This window comes from Hemitrygon akajei, chromosome 2, assembly GCF_048418815.1.
Source record: "Hemitrygon akajei chromosome 2, sHemAka1.3, whole genome shotgun sequence".
NCBI classification, from domain to species: Eukaryota; Metazoa; Chordata; class Chondrichthyes; order Myliobatiformes; family Dasyatidae; genus Hemitrygon; species Hemitrygon akajei.
This window is the reverse complement of record NC_133125.1, coordinates 11,614,448-11,631,475: the sequence shown is the minus strand read 5'-3', so window position 1 is coordinate 11,631,475 and position 17,028 is coordinate 11,614,448. Positions and strand designations below refer to the sequence as shown.

The 17,028-nt window shown below is 42.8% G+C and overlaps 1 protein-coding gene across 3 annotated transcripts in view; it reads left to right on the top strand.

Annotated features, from left to right (window-relative positions):
- The window catches only part of LOC140739090 (uncharacterized), a 209,094-nt gene that overhangs the window by 135,554 nt on the left and 56,512 nt on the right, over positions 1-17,028 (top strand). For all 3 annotated transcript variants that reach the window (XM_073067055.1, XM_073067038.1, XM_073067047.1), the window contains exons 9-10: positions 848-11,293; positions 14,461-14,577. In XM_073067055.1, the coding sequence (XP_072923156.1) occupies positions 848-11,293; positions 14,461-14,577 (10,563 nt within the window). The remainder of the gene's footprint in view (positions 1-847; positions 11,294-14,460; positions 14,578-17,028) is intronic.

The window sequence follows — 17,028 nt, the reverse complement described above, 5'->3', positions numbered from 1 at the left end:
ATCTAAAACTTTGACAAACTTCCATTGATGTGTAGCGGAGGGTATGTTGACCGGCCGCATCATGGCCCGGTATGGAAACCGCAGTGCGTCTGAATGGAAAGTCCTACAAAAGCTAGTCAACTTAGCCCAGTACATCCCTTCCAACCACTGATCAGAGCAACATGAAACACTGTCATGGGAAAGCAGCGTCCATCATTCAAGATCCTCATCGCTCAGGTCTCGCTGCTGCCATCAGGTAGAAAGTTCAAGAGCCTCAGGACTGACACCACTAAGTACAAGAATAGTTCCTACCCATAAAAACATCAGGCCATTGAATCAAAGGGGATAACTACACTGAAACATTCCTACAGCCAGTGATCTCACCTTAAGGACTCTTTATCTCATCATCTCATGTTCTCATTACGTATTGCTATTTATTTATATTTGCATTTGCACAGTGTTTTTGCCTTCTGCATTCATTGATCCTGTTAGAGTTATTTTTCTATAGATTTGCTGAGTATGCCCACAGGAAAATGAATTTCAGTGATGCATGTGGTGACATTTATGTACTTCAATAATAAAGTTTACTTTAAACTTTGGAGATTTCCTCTCACTCTCCTGAGTTCCAGGAAATAATGTCCTGTTCTGTTCTGCATAGTTGGGTGTGAATAATGAAGGCCAGTATTGTCTAAAATGTCCTTCTCTCACAAGTTAAGAATTAATGAAAAATAATTGAAAAGAAGGAATTTAGTTAAGGTACATTTTCAACAGGAGCTAATTGAAATTAGAAGTAATTTAAAAGGTTCAGGGACTGTTTTTTAACATTCCAATATCTCTTGCTGATTTGTATTTTTGAATATTTTTTCAGATCTTGTAACAGGAGAAACTGAAGTTGAGAGATCTACTCCAACAGAGCCACTGCCAGTATCACACAAGGAATCAACAGACGGTCCAACAGAACCAGTGGGTTCCAAGATACACCTTGTTCACATTCATATTGATGTGGGAGAAGCAGGCAGTGGAGAGCCGGACCTGTCGCAGTTCTTCCTACCACAAGTGCCCACAGCAGCTCCCATTGAAGATGGCCGGCCATCTCTTAGCTTTATTCCTGGGAAGACTCGGATGGAGTTCGACCCGCCATTTGAGAAGCTAGATGGCGAGGAGGCAAGGGGAGACCAAGTTGAGAAGGTATCTCCGAGTTTAAGTGCAATACAAGATTTGGATAATACAGAAAAATATACTGAAATGAAGGAGTATTTAACAATTGAGAGCAAGACTGCTGAAACTGAGGATTCGGGAATTTCCACAGAAAGACCAAAAGTAGTTTCCAGCGCTGAAAGTCCAGCTGAACATACTGCAACTTTTGGAGTTACGCAGAACCAGATGAAAATTCATTCTGGCCCAGAAGGTCCTTTTGAGAGAGAGCTTGGGCTCATCTCACCTGCCACCCATGACTTGTCCCAAGGTATAACCAAATCAGTGGAAGGGGAACCACACCTCCTTGGAATTGTGACAACTGCATCGGAAGACATTACTTCACAAAAATCTGCTGTGAGGATCACAACTGAAGGCAGCATTTCACAAGAAGAATTTGATAAAGAAGTGGTTGAGGGTTCTGGTGAAGGGCATAAACCAGCTTCAGACAATCTGAATGAAACCTCAATGAAGCCAGTTACTGTAATGAGACCAGAACTATATTCAAAAGACTTTGGCAAAGGTTTAATAAAAGAAATAGTAACACCAACTGAAATGCACGCAGAAATTTTAACGATGTCTATGTCATACAAAGCTGGAGATGCAGAAACAGTAAGTTTGTCACCTATTACAAAGTTAACTGTCTCCCCCAGTATTACTGTGCCATCTTTAACTGTGGAAGATCGAGGCATTATCACAGAAAGTTTGCAACGAGAAACTAAAAATATCACCGAATTATATGAGAGTAGCGATCGCAAAACATTAAAGCCAGAAGAAAGAACAGAAAAACTAAAATATGAAGTAGTGTCTGCTCCACCAATCAAAATGACAACAAGCAGCTTTGCAGTTTTTACCGACAAGCCTGCACTGGATTCTTCAACGTCAGTAAAACCCACTGAGAAACAAACACAGCATACTGAGAAAATGAAAGAGGCCCCAAGCATAGAAACAGAATTCGGTTCTGGTGAAGTTATGACCAAGGATACAATGATTTTATCACTTACAGAGATTCCACCAGTGATTGTTGAAAAGGAAATCTTGAACACATCTATTTCAGTAACAAAAGCAGTGGATGAAGGAGTTCGCCATGATGACCTTGTAACAACCTTTGAAAAGAGAACTCAAGCAATCACATCGGAAGAACCATCAGTGGTCCCTGAGTATAAAACCATCCCAGGCAAAGCGCTCACGGAACCTCCAGCAACTGATGAGCCTGGTATAACAGAGAAAATTTCAGTCAAGCTACCTCTTACCCAAGAGTTTGAGAGTTCTGGCGAGGGAATGTTTGCAAGTGGACACGCTCAGTTTGATCCAGATCTTTCCACACTGGAGGTGAGCAGCACTGTGTCTCCAGCGATGATCAGAACTGCACTGGATGGGAAAACTCTGCACACTGCTGTGCCAGTGCTACCTGGTCGAGAGACTGGAACACCCACATCTGGATTACCTGAAGCACACAAAGAGAGAGAAGGTGTACTGGTAGAAGTCCACACACAGGTACCAGACACGTTGGCCACAGCAGTTGTGGTTGGTGATAAGGAAGCCAGATCAACATTGGATTCAGTGACAAGAAAAATGGATGAAGGAGAGCTTCCTGTCACTGCAACCCCAATAATTAAAAAAAAGTCCCAGGAAACCACATTGGAAACTGCTTCAGACATCACTGTAATCAAAACCATCCCAGAGAAAGTAGTTACATCATCAACTGTGGAACCAGCAATTGATGAATCTGGTATAACGGAGAAAGTTTCCATCAAATTTCCTCTTTCTCCAGAGTTTGAGAGTTCTGGTGAAGGAATGTTTACAACTGGACACACTGGTCAGTTTGATCCAGGTCTTTCCAAGCTGGAGGTGAGCAGCCCCCTGTCTCCAGTGACGAGCAGGATTTCATTGGATGGGGAATCCCAGCACACTGCTGTTCCAGCAGCAACCAGTCGAGGGACTGGAACACCCACATCTACATTATCTGAGGCACACAGAGAGAGGGAAGGTTTACTGGTAAAAGTCCACACACAGGTGTCAGACACATCGTCCACAACAGTTGCGGTTGGTGATAAAGAAACTTCATCTTCATTAGATTCAGTGACAAGAAAAACAGACGAAAGAGAACATTCTGTCACTGCTACCTCGGTAATTAAAAAAAAGTCTGAAGAATTCACATCAGAAATCCCATCAGTTGCCACTGTAATCAAAACTATACCAGAGAAAGTAGTTACGTCATCAACTGTGAAACCTCCAGCTATTGTGGAATCATTAATTACGGAGAAAGTTTCAGTTAAAGACACTGTTACTGCAGAATTTGAGAGTTCTGGTGAGGGACTGATCACATCCAAGCAAACTATTGACTCTGGTCCTGATCTTTCCACTGTAGAAACGAGCTCGACTGTTCGACCAGTGACTGCTAAAATGCTGGTGGATCAGGAAGCTCTCCGGAGTACTGCTACAGTGGCAGATGTGGGTGAGGAGGAACTTTCAGGGTCTGGAATGATGGAGATACCCACAGGGATGGAAGGTGTGCTGGTCAAAGTCCACACACAAGCAGCAGACACGTCTGCAGCAACAGTTGTGATCGGGGACAGGGAGACCAGATATATGGTGTCCATCCCCAGTGAAATGGAAGAGGGAGCTCCCCGTGATACTGTTACACCTGCCATTGAAAAAACATCTCAAGAATCCACATCAGAAGCTCCGTCAGTGATCACTGAGATCAAAACCATCAGCGACAAAGTGCAGATCAAGTCAACGGTGAAGCCTCCAGCAATTGATGAAGATGGAACAATAGAGTTTGAGAGTTCTGGTGAAGGAATGTTTACAAGTGAACACACTGTTCGGTTTGATCCAGGTCTTTCCACACTGGAGGTGAGCAGCCCCCTGTCTCCAGTGACGAGCAGGATTTCATTGGATGGGGAATCCCAGCACACTGTTGTTCCAGCAGCAACCAGTCGAGAGACTGGGACACCCACATCTGGGCTACCTGAGACACACAAAGACAGAGAAGGTTTGCTGGGAAAAGACCACACACAGGTGCCAGACACATCAGCTACAACAGTTGTGGTTGGTGATACGGAAACTTTATCTACGTTAGATTCAGCAACAAGAAAAATGGACGAAGGAGAACCTTCTGTCACTGCTACCTCGGTAGTTGAAAAAATGTCTCAAGAATCCACATCAGAAACTCCATTAGTTATCACAGAGAAAGTAGTTACGTCATCAATTGCAAAACCTCCAGCAATTGTGGAATCTGGAATTACGGAGAAAGTTTTAGTTGAACTTCGTCCTTCGGAGTTTGAGAGTTCTGGTGAAGAACTGTTCACTTCCAAAGGAATTCATCAGTTTGGAGCTAATCTTTCCACCTTAAGAATGACCTCAACTGATTCACCAGCAACTGGCAAAACGTTAGTGGATGAGGAAGCTCCGCAGAGTACCGCTACAGCGGCACATGAGGGAGAAGAGGAACTTTCAGGGTCTGGCATGATGGAGACACCCACAGGGATGGAAGGTGTGCCAGTCAAAGTTCACACACAAGCAGCAGACACGTCTGCAGCAACAGTTGTGATTGGGGACAGGGAGACCAGATATATGGTGTCCATCACCAGTGAAATGGAAGAGGGAGCTCCCCGTGATACTGTTACACCTGCCATTGAAAAAGCATCTCAAGAATCCACATCAGAAGCTCCATCAGTGATCACTGAGATCAAAACCATCAGCGACAAAGTGCAGATCAAGTCAACGGTGAAGCCTCCAGCAATTGATGAAGCTGGTACAACAGAGAAAATCTCCAAATTCCCTCTTTCTCCAGAGTTTGAGAGTTCTGGTGAAGGAATGTTTACAACTGAACACACCGGTCGGTTTGATCCAGGCCTTTCCACGCTGGAGGTGAGCAGCCCCCTGTCTCCAGTGACGAGCAGGATTTCATTGGATGGGGAATCCCAGCACACTGCTGTTCCAGCAGCAACCAGTCGAGAGACTGGAACACCCACATCTGGGTTACCTGGGAGACACACAGAAGGTATACTGGTAAAAGTCCACACACAGGTGCCAGACACGTTGGCCACAAAAGTTGTGGTTGATGATAAGGAAATCAGATCAACAATAGAATCAATGACACGAGAAATGGATGAAGGAGACCCTTCTGTCACGGCTACCCCAGTAATTAAAAAAAAGTCCCAAGAATCTACGTCAGAAACTCCATTGGCTATCACAGAGGGCAAAATGATCCCAGAGAAAGTGGTTACATCATCAACTGTGAAACCTTCTGCAATTGTGGAGTCAGGAATTACGGAGATTGCTTCAGTTAAAGAAGTCCTTCCTTCAGAACCCGAGAGTTCTGGTGAAGAGCTGTTCACTTTGGAAGAAATTCGTCAGCTTAGTCCTGAAATATCCACCTTAGAAATGACCTCAACTGTTCTGCCAGTAACTGGTAAAATGTTAGTGGATGAGCAAGCTCTCTGGAGCACTGCTACAGTGGCAGGTGAGGGTGAGGAGGAACTTTCAGGGTCTGGCATGATGGAGACACCCACAGGGATGGAAGGTGTGCCGGTCAAAGTTCACACACAAGCAGCAGACACGTCTGCAGCAACAGTTGTGATCGGGGACAGGGAGACCAGATATATGGTGTCCATCCCCAGTGAAATGGAAGAGGGAGCTCCCCGTGATACTGTTACACCTGTCATCGAGAAAACATCTCAAGAATTCACATCAGAAGCTCCGTCAGTGATCACTGAGATCAAACCCATCAGCGACAAAGTGGAGATCGAGTCAACGGTGAAACCTCCAGCAATTGATGAATCTGGTACAACGGAGAAAATCTCCAAATTCCCTCTTTCTCCAGAGTTTGAGAGTTCTGGTGAAGAAATGTCCACAGGCGGACACACTAGTCCGTTTGATCAAGCTCTTTCCACACCGGAAGTGAGCAGTTCCCCGTCTTCGGTGATGAGCAGGATTTCATTGGATGGGAAATCCCTGCACACTGCTGTTCCAGAACTACCTGGTCGAGGGACTGAAACACCCACATCTGGATTACCCGAGTCACAGAGAGAGGGAGAAGGTGTAATGGTAAAAGTCTCCCCACAGGTGTCAGACACATCAACCACAACAGTCCTCATTGGTGATATTGAAACCAGATCTGCAGCAGATTCAGTGACAAGAAAAATGGATGAAGGAGTAACTGTCACTGCTACCCCAGTAATTAAAAAAAAGATCCAAGAATTCACATCAGAAATCCCATCCATCATAACGGAAATGAAAACCATCCCAGAGAAAGTAGTCACGTCATCAACTACGAAACCTTCAACAATTGTGGAATCGGGGATTACGGAAAAAGTTCCAGCTAAAGTGGTTCCTTTTTCTGAATTGGAGAGTTCAGGTGAAGGACTGTTCACTTCCAAACAAATTCTTGAGTTTGGTCCTGATCTTCCCACCTTAGAAATTAGTTCAGCTGTTCCACCAGTGACTGGTAAAAAGTTAGTGGATGCGGAAAGCCTTCAGGGCACTAGTACTGTGGCACTTGAGAGAGAGGATGAATTTTCAGGGTCTGGTATGATGGAGGTGCACACACAGAGGGAAGGTGTGCTAGTCAAAGTCCACACACAGCCAGCAGCGGTTGAGATTGGGGACAGTGAGACCAGATATACATTAGTATCCATCCCCAGTGAAACGAAAGAGGGAGTTCCCCATGATACTGTTACTCCCATCATTGGAAAAACTTCTCAAGAATCTACATCAGAATCTCCAGAAGTGATCACTGACATCAAAACCATCAAATTGGAGATCAAGTCAACTGTGAAAACTCCAGCAGCTGATGATTCTGGTACAACGGAGAAAATTTCCATCAAATCCCCTCCTTTTCCAGAATTTGAGAGTTCTGGTGAGGGAATAAGTGGACACATTGGCTGGTTTGATCCAGCTCTTTCCACACTGGAGGTGAGCAGCCCCTCGTCTCCAGTGACGAACAGGACTTCATTGGTTAAGGAAAATGTACACACTGCCATTTCGGTACTGCCTGGTCGAGGGACTGGAACGCCCACATCTGGATTACCCGAGTCACAGAGGGAGAGAGAAGGTGTACTGGTAGAAGTCCACACACAGGTGTCAGACACAGTGACTGCAACATTTGGCATTGGTGATATTGAAACTGGATCTGAGGCAGACTCAGTGACAAGAGAAATGGATGAAGGTGAACGTCCTGTCACTGCTACCCCAGTAATTAAAAAAAAGATCCAAGAATTCACATCAGGAATCCCATCCATCATAACTGAGATGAAAACCATCCCAGAGAAAGTAGTCATGTCATCAACTACGAAACCTTTAACAATTGTGGAATCTGGGATTACGGAAAAAGTTCCAGCTAAAGTGGTTCCTTTTCCTGAATTGGAGAGTTCTGGTGAAGAACAGATCACCTCCAAACAAACCATTGAGTTTGGTCCTGATCTTCCCACCTTAGAAGTGACCTCGACTGTTTCTCCTGTGACTGATAAAACATTGGTGGATGAGGAAATTCTCCAGAGCAGAACTACAGTGGCACATGAGAAAGAGATGGAATTTTCAGGGTCTGGCATGGTGGAGACACACACACAGAGGGAAGGTGTGCTGGTGAAAGTCCATACAGAACCAACAGACACACCTACAGCAACGGTTGAGACTGGTAAAACGTTGGTGGATGTTACTGTGACCCATGAGGGAGGGGAAGAATTTTCAGGATCTGGAATGATGGAGACACATACACAGAGGGAAGGTGTGCTGGTGGAAGTTCACACAGAACCAGCAGATAAGTCTGTAGTAACAGTTGTGATTGGGGATAAGGAAACCGAACATATGTTAGAGTCAGTCACAAGCACAATGGAAGAGGGGGTTCCCCATGATACAATTACACCTGTCATTGGAAGAACATCTGAAAAATTTACATCTGAAGCACTATCAGTAATCAATTTAACTATGAAGCCTCCATCAACTTCTGAAATAATGGACAGATTCCCAGCAATGGGTTTCGACAGTGAAGGAGATAACAGATCTGTATCAGTTCCGGCCCCAGGTGTAATAGGTGAGGATGCTCACCCTGCTACTATAACATCGCCATTTGAACAATCCATGTCTACAGCAACCGCAGCCAGTACAGTGATTGAACAAATACAAGGGATCGTGGTTACAGAGCCTTCTGAGATATCTCCAGTAACCACTTCAACAGAGAAGGACTCACAGAAACAGACCCCTTCTTCAGTTGTTGGGGGTTTTGGTGAAGAAACATCATCTTCCAAAGACTTTACCAAGATTTCAGCTTCAGATTTGACAGGTGCTGTAACATTAGGTGCAAGTGTTCCAACTGATAAGGGAGTCCTCCATGCTGGCATTACCCCAGCAACGGAAGAAGTCATGTCTGCAAAGCCTGAAGCACACACAAAATCAGCTGAAGGATTCACTGCATCAATAATAGAGAGAGCTACAGAGATTCAGTCTAGGGAAGTGGAAAGTTCAGGTGAAGACATTCTCACCATGACTGTTCAGACATTTGTCCTGGGTACTTCTGACATAGGTACCAAGGCCAAGGATATCACTTTCACTTCCGAGCCCAGCCAGCAAATTTCAGTGACCAGGAAACCAACAGCAATACCATCGATGGACTCCTTAGTTGAAATTACAACTCTAAGTAAGAAACTTACAGATGTTGAACTGAAGTCTGAGATGAGTACGGTGGGACTAAAACTAAAGTCCGTGTCAGAAGAAAGTGTTCAGACAGTTCACTCAGAAGAAGGAGGGACCACTGAAAGTGAAGAAGACTCTAGAGAGAGGACAGTGCAGAAAACAAAAGAATCTACAGAAGAAGGATTAAGCACAAGTTCAATAATTGAACAGGAGAGCTCTGGTGAAGAGGAAAGTCAGCCGACTACTGTCGCTGCACATGTCATTTCAACACTGGGAACACAAGAGAAAACTGAACTTAAATCACAACCAACTGAAACATACGATAGGCATTCTTTATCTCCCAGGGAACCATCATTGGGTGTTCAAGAAGGAATCAGTACATTGACTGAGGAAGTAAGTCCTTCTACCTTAACAGCGATAAAGTCAGATGATCAGCCTTCCACTCATTCTATTCCAGACCTGACAAGTAAAGAGCGTTTATCAATACCTGTCCCAACTGAAGGGCTAAAGGATGGATTTCAACCTAGAATAGTTCAATCTGTAAGCACCAAAGAAGGTGTTCTCATGAATTATACCCAAGTTATCCAGAGCATTGAAGATAGTCAAATGGATCACAGGAAATTTGTAATGATGTTGCAAACAGTTAAACAAGGGCTGAAGGAGGGGACGCCGCAGCCTTCGGTGAAGACACCAACATGGTCACCTGTCTTCCTTGAAGAAGATGATGACGAGCTGCCTGAATATGAGATCGGTGTTGGCTCTCCTGAAAATATTAGCATCATTTATATTAATGGGAGGAACAATGGCATGAGTATTATGGAAGAACAGAAGATTGGAACTACCACAAAACTGGACGGTATGATAGATGCTGATAGAAAACTAGAAGATGTACGACAAGAAATTGAAGTAAAAATTGTGTCTTCAACTCATCTGCCAGCAGATAATGCATCAAAAAGTTCTGGAATTTTCCAAGCTGAGACAGTGGAGTTTCATGATATTGAATTACTCAGGAAGGATGTTGATGGGTCAGGAGAAATATCTTCACCTTTAAGGACAGTAACGCCAGAGTTAACACAAGCAATCAGCACAACTGCTGGAGCAGTTTCCTTTGATGATATCAGAACAGGTATGACTGAGCTTCAGACAAAGGACGCATTCCCTGCAGTTATGAGTACAATTTTACCGGGAAGAGTTGAAGACACCTCTCAAGAAATAGTCCCTACTTCATCCACTGAAGAAACAAAGGAGAGTGCATCTCAAGAAGATTCTAGTGAAGAAGAGACGCATACAACTCTGGAGGCTTCTTTGAAGGAAATTGCTGATCCAACCATATTCTCAGAAACATCAATTACATACATAATGGGCAATGACACAGAGTATGCAAGCATTCATCCAGCTGAAGAAGATGCTCAGTCCACAACTAAGCCTACAATATCCAGTATATTTGAAGAGGAATTTTCTGGAGACAGCATTGCAAAGACTGAAGATAAAATAGTCACCCACATCCCAGATGCTGTTACCACCTCTACACCAACCTCATTTGAACTTGATTCCAAAATCATTAAGACTGACAGTTTACCAGCAAAATCAACTCCTGTGCATTCTACTGAAGAACCATCTCGAATTTTGACACGTGTACCAGGCAAACATGTTGAAGTATCCACTGATAGCATTATCTCATCATCTGCTGAAGGTTTAATACAAGAAGAAGAAAGTACATCAATAAAGTTCTCTGAAGATACACGCGAGGATGAGTTTAAAGCCACACTACCAATGACGGGGGGAGCTAAACTGGTAGAATCAGAAACGTTGCCTTCACTGCTGACTTCAGTCAATGCTTCTACAAAGGAGGACTCAGGAAAAAGTCAGATAATTTTACAGCCAACCGTTCCTGAAAAGATTTCACAAATGCCAGAAAAGGGGACAGAGGAAGGAATGGATATTATTACTTCATCAGAACTTGATGTGACATCACGGCACATGGAAAGCTCAACAACAGACTCTGTTCCCCTCAAAACCTTAGAGAAAGAAATAATAACACAAACAATAGCTTATTCAGCAACTGAGCAAAAGATATCTTCACATGCAGCGAAAAGACCCAGTGAAGAGCTTAGTACAGGAGCAGCAACAGATTCCCACAGAGTCACGCTTAAAGAAGCAGAGTCATCAACAACACAAAATATTTATGTTGAGATTTCTAAAGAGACTGTTATCAGTGTAACACCTCTATGGCCATCTACAGAATGGAAAGATGAAAAAGGCGTAACAGAATCTGTCAGGGTCACAGTACCCCCAACTTTATATGAGAGCTCAACAGAGAAGCTGAAATCATTTGATGAGCAGGAACCAACGCTGGTAGTAACAGGTCATCCGACAACGACCTCTGTGGTTGAGTCGTTTGACCACAGTAAACCAATAACTGGTGAGCCAATAACTGGACATGAGACATCATTAACTAGTGGAGAGGCTGTTCACATACCAGGTATGGAATATTAGAATATTTCTCTCTGCAGCTTATAACAGTGAAGAGAAATATAATGTGGAATATGTTTTGAATAAAAATCCCTTTACATTTGTTGGGAATTTATATTTCTTCAGGTTCATAAGGGCGTTTTCCAAAAGAAAAATCTTAGGGCTCATTTCCCCACTCACTCCTCTCCCCCCCCCAAACTCTCAGCTTTCTAGGGATCGCTCTCTACATAACTCTCTTGTTCATTTGTCCCTCCCTCTTGGGACAAGTACTATACCTGCCCCTAGACCACCACAATTCAGGGCCCCAAACAGTCCTTCCAGGTGAGGTGACACTTCACCTGAGGGTCTGTTATGATCATCTGTTGTAGTGGGAGCTCCTGGTGTTGTGTCCTCTGTATGGGGGTGAATCCCACATAGATTAGTGGACCACTTCATCAACCTCCTTTGCTCATCTGCCACAAAAGGCAGGATCTCCCAGTGGCCATCTGCTTCAATTCAACTTCCCTTTCCTGTTTGGACATGTCTGTCCACGTTCTCCTCTACTGTCGTGATGAGGCCACACTCAGGTTGGAGATGCAACGCCTCATATTCCGTCTGTGTAACCTCCAACTTGATGGCATTAACATCGATTTCTCAAACTTCCAATAATTTCTAACCTCCCTCTCTCTTTTTCAGCTCTCAATTCTGGATCCCCTCTTATTCTTTCTGTTCTCACCTGCCCATCACCTCCCTCTGGTGCCCTTCCTCCTCCCCTTTCTTCCATGGTCCACTGTCTGCTCCTATTGCGTTTCTTCTTCTTCTTCAGTCACTTACCATTTCTACCTATCCCCCTCACAGTTTCTTACTTCATCTTCCTTCCTCCACCCTCTTACCTTCCCCCTCACCTGGTCTCACCTATCACCTGTCAGCTTTTGTACACCATCCCCTCTTTATCCCCCTTCCACCTCCCTATTCTTGCTTCTGCCCCACTTCCATTCCAGTTCTGGTGAAAGGTCTTGACCCAAAAATTTGACTAGATATTCCCCTCCATAGACACTGCTTATTCTTCCAAGGCCCTCCAGAATTTTGTGCGTGAATCTTAGGGCAGAGCCTCATTTGCCTGGAGAAGGGTATTTGGGAAAGATAGAAAATGGGAATTCCTTTCCTCTGTGCCCCACATGGACAAGACTCTGCTTCAGTTCTGATTACTCAATCCCATGTCCATTTAGTTAAACATAGAAACTTCATTTATAGTCTGGTCCACTCTGCCAATGAAACACTTAACAAAAATAGCACACAAGTAGAATTGGTTTTGTCCCACAGAAGTACCGAATATAGCCTAGGTGTAATGTTAATGCAGACTGCAGAAAAGCCTATTAAGTGGATCTGTCTTGTAGAAAAAATAGTTCTGGATTTTAAGATCATTGCTGATTTTATTTTATATGCTATGCCAAATATAGCTTTTGATTGTCCTATATAAACTGAATCACAAGGATTCGTTTAACTGTTGACTCACTAAGAAGGTTTGTAGTTCTGAACAGAATAGACAGAAGAGATTCTGAAGAGACTGGAAATCTAGGGTAATATATACACAAGATGCTGGAGGAGCTCAGCAAGTCAGACAGCGTCAACAGAGGGGAGTAAACAGCTTCCAGTCCTGATGAAGGGTCTCAGTCCAAGACATTGACTGTTTATTCCTCTCCATTAATGCTGCCTGTCCAGGTGAGTACTTCCAGCATGGATAGCTGGAGATTCCCCCCTTTAAAGCAGCAAGGCTGATATGGAGTGTTACTGAAAGTATTCAAACTTAGGAACACGCGAGATTCTTCAGATGCTGAAATCCAGACAAAAAGTCAGCAAGTCAGGCAACATCTATGGAGATGAATAAGCAGTCGGCATTTCAAGCCATTCCTGATGAAGCATCTTGCCCAGATATTTTCAACTGCTTTTTTCTCTCCATAAACGCTGCCTGACCTGCTGAGTTCCTCCAGCATTTGGTGCATTTGGTTATTCAAAATAGTTAAATGTTTTGAAGGAATAGTTCTGTGGACTCACAAATGATAGTGTATTATTATCACCATTAAAGAGCATCAAAGAGTGAAAGTTACAGTTACAGCTTTAAAGACCAGATAACTACTGTTAAAAATGGCAAGATTGGACATGAACATTGTAATATAACGCGTCATTATGTGAAAATTCACTTGACATAAAACAAACCAGTATCTGCAGTATATCGTGTTTGTGACTACAATAATGAGGAACTATTAGCTAAGAAGCATTCTTACCAATTATTCAGTAAATTGACTTTTATGCAATGTGTACCCTATTGGAATTAACACGTGGAGGTCATTAATTAGATTGGTATTGGTTTATTACTGTCACATATACTAGGATACAGTGTGCTTGTCTTGTATAATGTTCATACAGATAAAAATCATTGCAGAGTGCATTGTTAGAGTAAGATATTGACAATGCAGAATAAAGTTTAACAGCTGCAGAGAAAGTGAAGTGTACATAAACAATAAAGTGCAAGAGTAAATCCATTTTCAAAGTATGTAGATGTCATTAACCCGAGATTTGTTTTCTTGTAGGCATTCACAGTAAATAAAAAGAAGCACAATAGAATCAATGAAAATAGCACTAAACAAGATGGACAAATGTGTAAAAAGACAATAAACTGTGCAAACACAAAAATAAAAAAAAGAAACAAAACTTATAACAATAATAAAAAAGCAATAAATATCAAGAATATCAAAGTAGATTGTGAGCCTATAGGTTGTGGGAACAGTTCAGTGATGGGGTGAGTGAAGTTATTCTCTCCAGTTCAAGAGCCTGATGGTTGAGGGGTAGTCACTGTTCCTGAACCTGGTGGTGTAGGTCCTGAGGCTCGCGTATTGTCTTCCTGATGGGAGTAAGGAGAAGAAAGCGAGACCTGGATGGTGGCTGCTGCTTTTCTGAGACAGTGCTCCTTAGAGATTTGGTCAGTGGTGGGGAGAACGTTACCCGTGATGGACTAGGCTGCATCTGCTCCTTTCTGTAGGCTTTTCCATTCAAGGGGATTGGTGTTTCCAAATCATAATGCGAAGTGCAAGGTCATATTGAGATGGTTGTTTTTATTAGGGACATTCTGTGAAATAAGGTTTGCTGGTTAAATTGTACCTGTGCTTCCTCATTTCTCAATGCTTCTGTTTGTCATAGTACACATTAACCCATGTGATGAAAGCCCTTGCCATCATGGAGGCAGTTGTTTCGCACGGGAAACCAGCTTCATATGTACCTGTTTGCCTGGATATACTGGAGAACATTGCGAAATAGGTAAGAGCAAGATTCGATACTGCAACACCTAGGTGCTGCTCAATGCCATGAAGTGCTTCTATGAGAAAGGTTTAAAGGATATTTGCTTACAATCTGAGCCTTACAGGAATGTTGTTTTAAACATAGTTTTACTGGGTGTGCTCTAGACATTATGCAGTGATTCAATCTTCTTTCCAACGATGCAGGTGAAGAAAGCCCCACTCTGTTTCCATTAATTCTATTAATATTACATTCCATAAATATTACACAATCTAATTTGTTTCCCTCATATGGAAATTGGATGCGCGTATTATTACAGTTGTTTCAAACTTGCTGTAATTGTGCAAAATGATTTTAAATATCCAATAATATTGTGAAATTAAACAATGTGCCAGCTTCGCCTGATGAACAACACTCCCCAGCATTGAAGACGTCTTCAAGAGGCCATCCAAGAGGCCCCAAGAAGACTGCATCCACCATGAAAGGACCCTCACCATTTAGGACATGCTCTCATTCCTGCCATCAGGGCAGAAGTTCTGGAGCCTGAAGTCCCATGTTCAGTAATTCAGGAACAGCTTCTTCCCCTCCACTATCGGATTTCTGTGAACACTACTTTCTTTGCATGATATATTCTGCAATTGATAGTAATTTTATCTCTTTGCATTGTACTACTTCGGCTAAACAACAAATATCATGTTTTAAAAACAGCTGCAGAGGGTTGTAAACTTAGCCAGATCCATCAATAGCACTAGCCTTCCCATCATCGAGGTCATCTTTAAAACGTGATGCCTCAAGAAGGCAGCGTCCACCATTAAGGACCCCCACCAGCCAGGACATGCCTTCTTCTCATTACTAACTTCAGGGAGGAGCTATGGGAAATTGGTGATACACATTCAATCTTTTAGGAACAGCTTCTTCTCCTCCAGCATCAGATTTCTAAACGATCGATGAAGCCACGAACACAACCTCACTATTTTGCACCACTTATTTAATTTATGTATTCAACAGTCACCTGGTTACATATATATTTTTTTGGGTGCCATAGTAGCATAGCCGTTAGCGTGGCATTATTGTAGCCTGGGACAGTTTGGAGTTCAATTCCAGTAGCGTCTTTAAGGAATATGTACATCCTCCCTGTGTGCTTTGGTTTCCTCCCATAGTCCAAAAATTTGCCGGGTAGATTAGTTGGTTGTTGTAAATTGTCCTGTGGCTGGGTTTGGATTAAATTAGGGTTATCGGGTGTGGTCGGGGTAGTACTGCTCAAGCGCCAGAAGGGTCTGCTGAGTACTAAATCTGTAAATAAATAGCATGTTTCACTGTACTACTGCCACAAAACATATGTCAATGATAATAAACCTGATTCTGATGTATGAAAAACCGTCATAAGCCTAATTCTCAAAACAGTTCTTTTAGAACTACATTCCTCAGCCAATAGTTATTAACCTTACCTTTACACTCAATAGATTTAAGTCAGATTTCTCTTTTGTTTTCACCCACACTTTGAGGGATCATTGAAGTATGTGTGGGGAATTTGCCTTGTTTGGGCCAATAGCATTTGTATGTCTTAATCACAAGGTTATAGGTACATGTCTGCTCTAAAGATTAGAACCCAAACACCTGGACAGGGATTTTAGTGTGCTATAGTCACATTTTTATCAGTATTAATCCAATACTCCATCTACTCTTGCTTGCCTAAGACTTTTGCACAGTACTGTATTTGTCAACATGGAGTGGAGAGTGAGTTTGCAAATCTGGGTGGAGCAAAGGATGTTGGGAATGGTTAGGGTGGAATGTTATGGGAGGGTTGTGGGACAGGTGGCAGAGGAGGAGTGCCGGGGAGGGGTTGTTGTGGGTGCAGACACACTCAACACTGAGACACCAGGTAAGGTCATTTGATTCCAAACAATTGATTTGTTGATCATTACAGAAAGTCTCTCTGGTGCCTCCTGCTCCCTCCCCTCTCCCTTCCCCTTTTCCCAACCATGATTTCCCTTTCCCTACCCTATTACCATTCTCAGTTGTCAATAGAGACCCATATTAAAATCAGGTTTATCGTCACTCACATATCAAGTCAAGTTTATTGTCATTTAACTATACACCTGTATATTGTCAAATGAGACAACGTTTCTTCGAACCAGGGTGTAAAGCCCAGTAGTTCACATAACACACATATAACACACAACAATGTTAGGATAAGATCTAAATAACTTGGGATAAAAGTGTGAATTTTTTTTGTGTGTGGCAGCAGTACAGTGCAATACATAAAGTTACCACAGTACTGTGCGAAAGTCTTAGGCACCCTACTGATATATATCTGCCTAAGATTTTTGCACTGTACAGTATGCCTGCACGTTTTATTCTATGTCTGTACTTATAATTTTATTTCACGTAATTCTTTATCCTGCTGTATGTCTTATTATTTGCATATTACGCCAGCACACCTCAGCAAATTCCTGATACATATAAATGTAC